At 41.1% G+C, this 12,509-nt stretch overlaps 1 protein-coding gene across 2 annotated transcripts in view; it reads right to left on the reverse strand.

The window, feature by feature from the left end:
* MTURN (maturin, neural progenitor differentiation regulator homolog) overlaps positions 1 to 4,626 on the reverse strand; it is a 34,601-nt gene extending 29,975 nt beyond the window's left edge. Inside the window, exons 1-2 of one of the 2 annotated variants that reach the window (XM_087917910.1) lie at positions 4,509 to 4,626; positions 3,967 to 4,232 (exon numbers count right to left, since the gene is read on the reverse strand). In XM_087917910.1, coding sequence (XP_087774036.1) covers positions 3,967 to 4,128 — 162 coding nt within the window. In that variant the 5' untranslated portion in view covers positions 4,129 to 4,232; positions 4,509 to 4,626. Of the gene's footprint in view, positions 1 to 3,966; positions 4,233 to 4,359 lie in introns of both variants that reach the window. The other variant, XM_026717790.2, reaches the window with a different exon arrangement.
* Positions 4,627 to 12,509: the final 7,883 nt, after the last annotated feature.

Here is a 12,509-nt window from a genome sequence, read left to right on the forward strand (position 1 = left end):
CCAGTGGGAGACTTCCATAGTGACTCCAGTTAAGCCTAATGGGGACATTCAAATCTGTGCAGACTACAAGTGCACCATAAACTAAACACTACAACAGCATGCTTGCCCTGTACCAATGGTAAGCCACATGTACAGGGTAATGTAAGCTCCCCAGGGAGGCCGAAACTTTACTAAGCTAGACCTTGCCCAGGTCTACCAGCAGCTACCAGTAGATGACACTACCACAGAAGCATAAACAATAGTCACACACGGAGATGCATTCTGATGTGCCGCTTGAAGTTTGGGGTAAGTATAGTACCATGGTTGTTCCAAAGTGTTATGGAACGAACACTGAAGAACGTTCCCAGCATCTGCCCGTACTTCGACGATGTCCTGATTGCAGGGGAATCAACAGCAGTCCTGGCAGAACTCCATGCAGTACTCCAACGTTTCAGCAAGGCAGGACTTAAACACAAAAGGGAAAAGTGCCAGATTGGCATAGAATCCACCGAATTCCCAGGTTTCCACATCGACACTGCCAGAATTCACCTATTTGAAGCAAAGCTAAAGGCAATTCAGCAAAGCCCCCGCACCAAAACCCAAGGGGGAACTTCAAGCATCCCTGGGCTTGCTCAATTTTTACAATTCCTTACAGCATAAGACTGCCCTGGCAGAACCGCTACACTGCCTACTGGACAAACAAGCACCCTGGGTCTGGTCAAGCACTTGAGACAAAACATTCAAAGCAGTAAAATCATTGCTGTCCTCAGACTTAGTCCTAGTAAATTTCAATGAAACTCTATCAGTAACACTAGCCTGTGACACTTCACCATACAGCAGAGGCAGTACTAAGCCACAGGGTGCCAGATGGTACAGAGGCCCCCATCACATACTATTCTAGAATGTTATCATTGCCTGAAAGGAACTATGTCCAGATAGACAAGGAAGCCCTCACCAAAGTGGCTGGTATTAAGAGGTTCCATGACTTTTATATGGATGAACCTTCACCATCTTTACAGATTATAAACCTCTGCTTGGTCTCTTTATAGCTGACAGATACTGCAGATCCTGTTGCCACGAATGCTACTCAGCCGACTGCCCTCTACCGCAGAATGAGCCAGATTCAGCCCCAGCTTGTTGTATTCTGGCAATCCAGGACCTGCCTGAAGCAGGGTCATCCAAGAGTTGCGCTGGCTGTTCACCACACATGGTCGGCCAGATGTAATTGTGTCCGACAACGCAGCACAGTTCAGGCAGAAGAGTTTCAGTCATTCCATAACGCTAACATAATCCAGCACATAACATCTGCCGAAGAAATAGTCAGGACCACAAAGGAGCTCCAACGGATGACGACTGGTGACTGGAATCATTGCTGGCGAACTTCCTCCTGTGTTGACACACAATTCCCAGTACACCAACAGGTCACAGCCTAGTGAAGCTGAGGTGGGGCCACCGGCTCACCACGAAACTCGACTGACTTCACCCAGAGTAGCGGCAGAAAACGGCTCAGCTAAACCTCACCCCGCAGGAACTTACAGCAAGTGAATTGATCTGGACCCGGAACTATGGGAGTGGGGCACTTTGGGTGGCAGCTAGGGTAATTAAGGTAACAGGCCCCTTGCCATAAGAGGTTATTCTGGGGAATGATGGTACAATCAGATGCCAAACCAGACAATTATAGAGACTTCAGAGGATAATTAGGACTGGAGAAAAAACAATTACTACCAAACTGCCTTCAATCAAGGACCTGTATACTGCACAAGTCAAAAAGAGGGCTGTGAAAATATTTACAGACCTCTCACATCCCAGACATAAACTGTTTCAACTCCTTTCCTCAAAACAACACTATAGAGCACTGCACACCAGAACTAGATAAAAGGAGTTTTTTCCCGAAAGCCATCACTCTGCTCAACTACTTGCAGTCTGCATTACTATTACTAATTAATCTTCTCATCACTCCTTATCACCCATCCCCTACCACTTGTGACTGTATGACTGTAACCTTGTCGCTTGCATCCTTACAATTTATACTGTTTCCTAATATGATTTGATTGCTTATTGTACCCTATGACTATCATTAAGTGTTGTACCTTATGATTCTTGACAAATGTATCTTTTATGTATACTGAGAGCATTTGAACCAAGACAAATTCCTTGTGTGTCCAATCATACTTGGCCAATAAAGAATTCTAATCTAATTCTAATCTAATCACATTGATCAGTTATGGTGTCGGCAGGCCGAGCCAGTTCCGGATGAGGATCCTGAGGTGTTATCTAGGGAACTATTTTCCTCCAAGTTTGCCTACTACCCATGGCCACCTCCACAAAAACGGTGGGCAGTAGAGCCGCTGCCACTCACGGGCCATCAAAACAGCCATCAAGGCTCTGTCAAATTGGAAACAGACAATACTCCACTTAAACAGGACTCTCCAGTAACATTGAGGCGGTCCACCAGGATCCGTGGACCCAGTCTATCTCAAAGACTATGAACAGGCTGAAAGAACTATCCTGGTGGGGAGGTGTGTTATGTATTGAATATACATGTGTTAAGTCCTGTTAAAGTGAAACTAATCTTTAGATGACCCTAATTGTTATCTCCAACTGTTTTGGAGGGAAACTTAGAACATTCATATATGGATAGGTTTTTTAAGTATTATGATTGGTTAAGGCCCTGTGGGCCCAGGGTATAAATTACAGACATTTGCCTGCTGTTCCACAGTTCCAGTTTTGAGTCAATAAATGTTGTAGCTATGCTGGTCTGCTTCTTGCCAATTGAAGCCCAGTACATAATAGCATCCATGGCAAAACTTGTTGGGGAAGAAAACTCTTATTCTGATAAAGAATAGCTTTAAATTACCAGAGTTATGTGCTAGGCATCAGATGAAAATAGAAAAAGGAAGTTGCTATAAATAACTGCAAATGGGAAACCCATGCATCAAGTAACACTTGAGAACTCTTGGCTCTTCAGATAATTTTCAATATTCTTGATAACTAATTATGTTGCCTACTGATACTTCCATGACATACTAAACCAGTAACAGCTAACCAAACAGTTTTGCCCAGCCTATCGTACAAACCAAGGCCACATGGTTGAAAGTGTTGTAGAAATAGGGTGATTACAGAACAAACCAGTGTTTCTCAATCTTGACAACTTGACAATATGTGGACTTCAATTCCCATAATTCCTCATTCAGTCATACTGAGGAACTCTGGGAGTAGAAGTCCACATATTTTCAAGCAGCCGATGGTTTAGAAAACCAAAATAAACTTTGACTTCCTTAGCCAAACTGTGGCGAACTCAGTATCTGAAATTCCTGTTCTCAAGGTAACCTAGATGTGATTCTACTTCCAAAGTTCAAGTTACATACAGTTACATACATACTAACTCCAGAGACCTTCTTCTGGTTCTCTGAAAGTTCCAGATTGCAAGTACAGCCCTGAGGGGAGACAAATGCTAACCAGAATTTAGAATATCTTCTGAGAGAAGCAACAGTACTTAGCCAACAAGCAAAGGCTATATTTCACATGCTGAATGGATGAGAGAGTGGGAGAAATCACAGTAAATGGTTATTGTTAAGCTGCCACAATAGGCCATTATGTGTACCACACCACAAACACACTTCTCCATTAACCTTCATGAATAAAAACATGAAAAAAACATGAATAAAAAAACACTGGTGACATTTCCACTATGTTCTGGGGGGTGGGGTGGGGTGAATACTCGCTAGACTCCCCGAAAACGATCCAAAATAAATAGGATGGCGGTCCCTCTTCTCACCAATGGAAGGCTCTTCCATTTTCCTTCCACCTGGTTTGTGTGTGCGGGGAAAATCGTCTCTTCTCCGCCATCTCCGCAAACGAGCGGGGAAAAGAGAAATACAACTTGGAAGAAATAAAAAACCGCGAGCAGCCTCCCCGCCCCGGCCAAAAATTAATGATTCCCGCTCGCTCACCATTCACTCGCCCACCTTTTCTTCCTCCACTTACAAAATTGTCTTCGCATCCGTTCTCCGGGCACAAGACGTAAAAAGAAATGCCTGGGTCTGCGTAGAAATCCATCCTCCTCTCAGTCTCCTCCGTGGCAATAAGCTCGAAGGGGGTGTTGGAGCACCATTTATCTGCAACGTCAGCCAGCTGCTGGAAATCCATCCTCTTCTGTACTGGCGACTGCCTTCAGCCTCCTCCTTCTACTGTGTGTGGCTGTATACGATTCTGCTCCCCTCGTCCGCTAGGAAACCGGGCAGTCGGACCTTCTGTGGGCAGGGAAAAGGAAGTGTTACTGGGCGCGCTTTAGGCCAGGGGCCTCCTTTGCACCCTGGGTGATTGTTGCCACTTACTAGCTTAACATTACTTGATAACTTCCATATATTGTTTACATACTGAGTGTAGAAGGCTGCTTGGCGCCGTCGCTACTGCTGCTGTCTTCCTCCTCAGGGGCCGCCGAATATAGGCTCAGGGCAGCTGCGCTAAGTTTTGTGTGAGGGTCAATTAACTGGTGTGGGTAAAAGCTGGATTTTGCCGGTTCTTACTTGGATTTTAAAGGATCCACCCGTTACTTCTCAAACCCGAGTCTGTCTATTAAGCTCGCGAGTCCCATCCACCTCTCCACCTGCTTCAAGGCCCCTCCTACCAGCTCGCAAGATAATAATAATTGAAATATTCTGCCAGCACGCATACGTAAAACCGGATATCTAAGTTCTAAAAGCCCTTGCCAATATTTGCATGACAATTCATTTTCTCTACGTCGATTTTTGCTCCCAAACAAAAACCAAGTTGGGCCTCTTCTACTCCAAACCAATCGAATGCATTAGAGCCTTGCAAAATCAGATTGAGATTGGATTTTACCAAATCCAACCAAAGTGGGACTTGCATATTCAGATATTAAGATCTGCCTTTGATGAATTTCAAAACTAAAAGTGTAAGTGCTCTTTGGTTACATTTCAATAGTGTAATTTTTTAAAAATTCCAGTCTTGGAAAAATATGGGCTTATGCCTTTTACATAGAAGTCTTTTTATTTGACTAGCATTTAATGATTACTAAATTTTCAGGCAACATGTGTAATTGAAAAACCTATAAACTCTATCTGCCCACATCCCACCCACCCTCAGGATCTTGTGTGATCAGAAGGTACATAACACTATGTTGTTCCTTTTAGCCATCAAAGTGTGATCATAATGCTTTGTACAGTAGGTGTTTATTTTTGTTTTATAATATATTTGATGTCCTTTCTTACATTTATCACCAATGAATAAACATTAAGACAGTCCCCTCTTTAACTGGACACTTACTAGGTGGAAATAATTATAGACTGTTCAGAACAATAATATATTTGAAGGGACTTTTTGAATTGTTTTTCTTGGATTTTTCCCATCTTCATATGGGCAGAAACCTGTATATGATTTAATGTATTTAAGTATTTGGCCTCCTAGATTATTAATTTAATGATTCTCTTCCCCATTGTTCAGCAATACACTATTATAATTATAAATTATAATTATAAAAAATATATTATAAGGCACTAGTACATTTCCAGCCCTTCTGATTTGCCATTTGCTTGCTTCCCCAAAATACTTGGAAACAGAGATCATCTCCTGCACCAATTCTGGATTTGTCTACTCACATGCCACCATTTTTGTGAGCAACACACCCTCATTCTAGCTCCAACGTGAATTATTGGTATTATGTATTGAATATATATAGTTGTGTTAAGCCATGCTAAAGTAAAACTAACCTTTAGATGACCCTAACTGTTAACTCCAACTGTTTTGGAGGGAAACTTAGAAATTCATATTTGGGCAGAATTTTTCAAGAATTATGATTGGTTAAGACCCTGTGGATCTAGAGTAGTGATAGTCAACCTGGTCCCTACCGCCCACTAGTGGGCGTTCCAGCTTTCATGGTGGGCAATAGGGGTTTTGTCCCCTACTTTATAAATCACCATTACTGTGGAACCGGTGGGTGGTTAGAAAATTTTTACGACTAACAGAGATACAAAAGTGGGAGGTAGGTATAAAAAGGTTGATTACCCTTGGTCTAGAGCAGTGGTTCCCGACCTTTTTTTCGCCCCGCACCCCTAAAGAAATTTCACTCGAACATCGCACCCCCTAAAATAAATAATGAATAAAAATGCCAACATATAGCCAATATCCTATTATTTACCTGGACTTTTCTTGCACCCCCTGGAATATCGTCTCGCACCCCAGGTTGGGAACCCCTGGTCTAGAGTATAAATTATAGGCATTTGCCTGCTGTTCCTCAGTTCCAGCTTTGAGCCAATAAATGCTGTTGTATCTATGCTGGTCTGCTGCTTGCCTACTGAAGTCCATTACACAACAATTGGAATACATTTCTGCAGTTAAAGCTTGAGGGTAGTTGAGTTTTGGTGGACTCAGGGCAATATTTCACTGAAGACGGCACGGACTGACCGGTGCCCAGCTGGGGCCATCTCACTAACCCTTCAGCCGGTATGGATGATTTATCCAGAAGGGGCAGACGGCATCATAGGGGTATCTGGTGGACAACCGACCAATCCAAGAACCTAAATGGAATCAAAAATAAGTGATGAAATAACACCAGCTGGAAAGAACATGCCTGCAGGCAAGTATAAGTATTGGGGAATTGTAGATCCACTCGTTTGAGAGTGGAAGAGGGGGCCTGATCACCCCACTCGGCCCGGGATCAGTGAATCCTAACAAGGCCCTAGAATTGTATGAGTGGTTAAGCCATTGCAGTTCCTGTTGGTGACCATTGGAACGTCCGGCATCACAGGTCAGTGGCAGTGTCTAGAAATGGGGGGTGGAAGAAGTGTCCCCTGGACACCTCTGCAGTGTATGCTGAAGAATTTTAAGAATGGAAGCCTGAAGGCAGTTTTAATCTAGACATCATTTCAAAAGTCCGCCAGATTGTTACTGACCCAGATAATGGTCACCCAGATCAATACCAGTATATTAACCAGTGGCAAATAGTAGTAAAACAAATCTGAATGGCTTCGCGAATGCTGAGTCAAACTCATGAGGGTCTGCGTGGTCTAAATGAATAGAAATCCCAGATCTCAGATCAAGGTGAGTCAGATTAAAATCAAACCTATCTTGAAAATTGAACCCTATGAAGAAAATAGCCCCCACCCACCCCCCACCCCCTTATTGATGATGGCAATAATCAAGTTCCCAGGGCAGGAGCGCAGGGAATACAAAAGGAAATACCAAAAACAGATCAAGGGGTTAGGCCTAAGGAACCTCTTCAGCTCCTCCCATAACCCTTGGTCTGAATGAAGATGGGGTAATCTAGATTTGTAGTTACTAAGTTGTTGGCTCCCCTTTTCTGCTGATGTTATAAATATACAAGCGGTGGATGGCTCTGTAAATTGCCACCCTTTTCTAAAACCCCTAAGATGTTCCCTGAATAGAAGGGACATTGAACATCAATTCCGATACAAGCCCGAATGTCCCATTCCCTTATTGAGCTGGGACATGTTATGCAAAGTGGGGGCAACTTTGTCATTTGAGGAAGATAAAATGGCACTAGTCATGAAGCATTCTCCGAATGAGATGTGGCAAGTAATGGTGGCCTAAGAGGTTTGAGTCCTCGATACTTCGCAGGAGTTTGATGTGTATCAGTTATGGGCAGAAGATAATCTGCCAGGATATGCAGTGCACCATGTACCACTAGTCATTCAAGGGAAGCCTCTGGGAAGCCTGTTCGTCTCCGGCAGAGAAGTTACCCTCGCCCCATTGCACAAGCAATTCAAGACAAGGAGGAGGGGCAGTTACACAGGTTAGGGAATCTTGACAAGAATGGGGAATTCTTGTAGTTGTTGCAGCTAACTTTCTTGCTGCAGGAAGTAGAACACACCCTTAGGGTGATTCTAACACGTAAGGGTGTGAAAATACCCATTTAGAGTAGTTATTGAGCCAGTGGAGTGAGGAAAACCTACTCCCCTAGACTAAAAGTTTAAGAACAGAATGATAAATTTGTGCATTGAAAAATGGCAAAATACATAATTGAGAAACTAAGAGACACTTGAGAAAGTTTTTGGGACTGTTAGGCTATTGTACAATTAACTTCAGCTGACCTAGAAGCTATGGAAAAATTAAAAACAGCACTTAAAACAGCTCCAGTTCTCTTACTACCTCATGGGGAAATTTCCACTTATTTATAACAATCTGTGATGGAGTAACAAAAAGGGTTCTTAGCTCAAAAAAAAAATGGGGAAGTCTCTTAAAACCAGTTTAATTAACCAAATTAATTGACCCTGTAATATGGAGGTGGCCAGTATGTATTCAAGCTATTGCTGCCACAGCTCTCTTAGTACAAGAAAGAAGAAACCCCACATTTGGGGAGGGGGCTTTGGTGGTTACAACCCAACATCAGATCAGGAACATCCTGCCTCAACGAGCTCAGAGATGGTTAACCAATTCTCCTATCCTAAAGTATGATGGAATCCTCATAGAAGACCCTAGTTTGGTATTCTCCACAAGCAATCATGTGAACCTTGCTCAATTCTTGATGAGAAAGAGAATAAGCGAAGGAGACCAACATGATTGTGTAGCACTATTTTATAGATGGAAGTGCCAAAGTAGTGGAAGGAGAGATGAGATGTTGTTATGCTATGGGAAGGAGGGTTTGTCTAGAACTGAGTTAACAGACAAAATTGTGAGAAAATATATTCTTGAATTGTCCCAGTCTTGTTCTCTTTTAAGACAGAAAAGGGTCCTTACACAAACACAACCTTGGACTTCGTTGTACATAAATTTAAGGCAGGACAGTAGGTTTTGATAAAATCCTGGAGGGAAGAAACTGTACATTCCTTTTTCTATTTAGGGTTGAGTGATTGCCAATGTTATTTCCCCAACATAAAATAACAATCACAGAACAAATCCCACTGCTAAATTTACCTGATGTGCTGAACATGTGAACAAGTTAGGAACTTTGAAAAAGCAGCACAACCAAAACCGAGACCAACAGTGTGGTTGCAACTAGCCCCTAATAAATGGGAAAAGCTAACATCAATAGCCAGAGTTGGGAAATGAATATTAATTTGTAGAGCAAAAGATAAGAATTTAGGAAAAACGCTGGGCTTAAAATATAACTAGTAGAAATATAAGCTCTCTATGCAACTTATTACAGGAAAAAGCATTTTTGCAGACACATTTATCTATATATATATCTATATCTATACCATCTATCTATCTATCTATCTATCTATCTATCTATCTATCTATCTATACACATATCTTGACAGACCTACTCCAAGATTCCACATACAAACCCATAAACACAGACCCAACCACATATCTGGAAAAAATAACCAAGAAGAAAATCATAACCAGCAACATGAGCAAAGAGATCCAACAGAAGATCATCCCAAGAGAAAAATCTTCCAGATGCCCCAAACTATACGGTCTCCCCAAAATACACAAAGAAGGCATACCTCTCAGACCCATAGTCAGCTCCAGAGGAGCACCACTACAAAACCTAGCCAAATACCTAGCAAAGCAGCTACAGCCCCATGCTGAGGCAGCAGCTTCACATGTACAAAACTCATACCACCTCTTGGAAATGATTGTTAGGAATAACAAGGTTACCTAACATAGTTTGGGTAAAATAATATATATAAACTATGATAGTAAGTTTAAGTGTGTGTCACTTTAAACTGCAAAGCATGTAATTTTGAGTGCAGTGTAAAACCGCCATAAGAGGGAGCAAGAGAACCTGCTGTATTGCTGACGATTGCTGGTTTGATGGATTGATGATTTGCTAACTGCGTATTCCCTGCTGCTGAAGGAAGAAAGGAGGTTTGACTTCTTCATATCTCTACTGCGAGGAGATATATTACTGGACTGATATTTGTAAGTTTACTGACCTCTTTTTCGACACTGGACTTTGCAACTGAATAATCCCCGGACGGACTGAACTATGATATATGGACTGTTTGACTATGCTAAAACTCTTACTGGAATAAACTATTTAACTAGCACAGTGTATCTGTTTTACTGAGTGTAAGCTACAAAAATGTTTATCTCACATATTTTGCCTGCTTGCCTGACTGCCGTGCAGATTCTGCTAGGGTGTATCCCTAACACTGGTTATGGGCCCAGCTGCACAGTCAGACTAACCAGGATATAACAGGCTTATATAAAGTGAGAGTTAGTGTAGTTACACAATACTGTAAACAGACAGCTGTGTTTTATTAATTATAGTTTAATATCCAGAGAAAGATGGCACAAGTCAATTTACCAAGTTTGTCTCTAATATCCAAACTGGATGGAACAAACTATGTTTCATGGTCTATGAAATGCAGCCTACTTCTACGCAGAGAAGGCTTGTGGAGTATAATTCAAAACCCACCAGAGGTAGATGCTTGGGATCTGGATGATGAGGATGATGCCCAGAAAATACAAGAATATAAACTGAAGAATGAGCAAGCTCTCTGTATAATAGGACTGACACTTTGTGACCAGCAGCTTGTCCATATTCGTGGAGAAGAAACAGCTGTGAAATGTTGGGAGAATTTAAAGAAGATTTATGTTCGAGACAGTGTAGGAGCACATATAAATCTTACATGGAAGCTGTTCAGAACACATCTTCAAAAGAATGGAGACATGTTGACTCATATAAACACTATGAAGAGGATTTTTCAGGAACTGCATGAAAAAGAACTTATCTTCACTGAACTACATCAGGTTTATATAATTTTGTATTCGTTAGATGAGAGCTATGACGACTATGTAACTTCACTGGAAGTACTGCCAAAAGATAACCTCACATTAACTGACATTACTGGCAGATTAATTGAAGAAGCCAGGAGAAGGTTGAAAGGGATCAACTGAGAAGGGAACAACCACAAGAAGAGAAATTATCTTCGACAGCCTACACAATTAGAAAATGTTTTAATTGTGGAAGAAAAGGACATTTGGCTAGATTCTGCAAGAAAGAAAAATGCCACAATGCCAGCCAGAATGCAAAAAGGCATCAAAAGGATAAAAAATGCTTAGAGTTAGCCATGTATAGCAACAAAACCGTGAACAATAATAATTTTTGGGTTGTAGATAGTGGAGCATCGCACTGCATAATGAAAGATAAGAAAAGATTTATTAAGATGTCCACGAGTTCACAGCAGATATCGTTAGCTAATGGCTGGAAAATGAAAGCAAACGGTGAAGGTATTGCACATTGTTCTTGCATAAAAGAAAATGTAAAAATGTTATATGTACCACAACTTAAGTTTAATTTGCTTTCGCTTAGAGTTTTGATTAAACTAGGTTATATAGTTACCTTTAGGGGAGAAAACTGCATAATAGAAAAGGATGCTAAAAAAAGTGACTGCAACTTTAAAAGGTGAATTGTATGTGTTAAATGATAATCAATTAGAGGTGGCTAACACAGTGTATAATAACGTTAAACCTCATGATGAATGCATACATTTGTTACACAGACGTTTAGGGCATATAAATTTTAAAATGCTCAAGCAAATGGTCGAACTGTCTAAAGGTATAAAACTGAAGCCTTGCAGTAAGTATTTGCACTGCAATGCTTGCAGTCAAGAAAAAAAGCAAGGTAATACCAGCAAATAGAATTAATGGATTTAAAACTAAAGAGCCTCTAGAGGTCGTATTTGCTGATATTATAAGGTCCTAAAAAACCAAGTGTGGGCGGTGCTCGTTATATATTAAGTATAATGGATCATTATTCTAGATATGGTTTCTGTTATTTAATGAAGAGTAAAACGGAAACATATCAGAATTTCTTTAATTGGTTGAAGTTTGCAGAAAGAAAAACTAAAAGGAAACTAGTAACTCTTGTAACTGATAATGGTACGGAATTTATAAATAATAAATTCCAAAATAGACTGAAGATGGCAGGTGTAGAACATAAAAAGTCTGCACCATATAGGCCACAACATAATTCCTTTATAGAAAGACGAGGCCAAACAATACAGGCAATGGCTCGTACCATGTTGTCGGATTCAGGATTACCTGAAAATTTGTGGGGAGAAGCAATAATGTGTGGTAATCATATATTGAATAATGTTGTTAACTCAACAACAGGTGAATTACCATTCACACGGTGGCATGGTAGAAAACCTGACCTAAGCTACATGCACACATTTGGAGCACCAGCATGGGTGCATATTCCTACACAACTGAGACATAAGGGGCAGCATAGGGCTAAAAGATTATTTTTTGTAGGTTACGAATCTAACCATAAATCTTACAGGTTCTGGGAAGAAGGTACATCTAGAGTTTACTGTAGTGCTAGTGCACAATTCCTTGAACATGTAGGATGGGAAAAACTGGAGCAAGATTTGAGTAAGGATGTAATCATAGAAACCTACAAAAGACCAAAACAACATATCAGTAATAAGAAGAGTACAATTAAAGAGGAAGTACAGGAAGAGCAAATAGGACCAGAACAGGAAGAAATAAGTGAACAGGAAGAAATAGATAACCAGGAACAGGTAGTACATGAAAGTCCACCTGTAAGCCCTGTAATACCTAGACGTTCAACACGTGAAACCAGATCACCTGAC

This window comes from Pseudonaja textilis, chromosome Z, assembly GCF_049901715.1.
Source record: "Pseudonaja textilis isolate UNSWEBS1 chromosome Z, rPseTex1.2, whole genome shotgun sequence".
NCBI classification, from domain to species: Eukaryota; Metazoa; Chordata; class Lepidosauria; order Squamata; family Elapidae; genus Pseudonaja; species Pseudonaja textilis.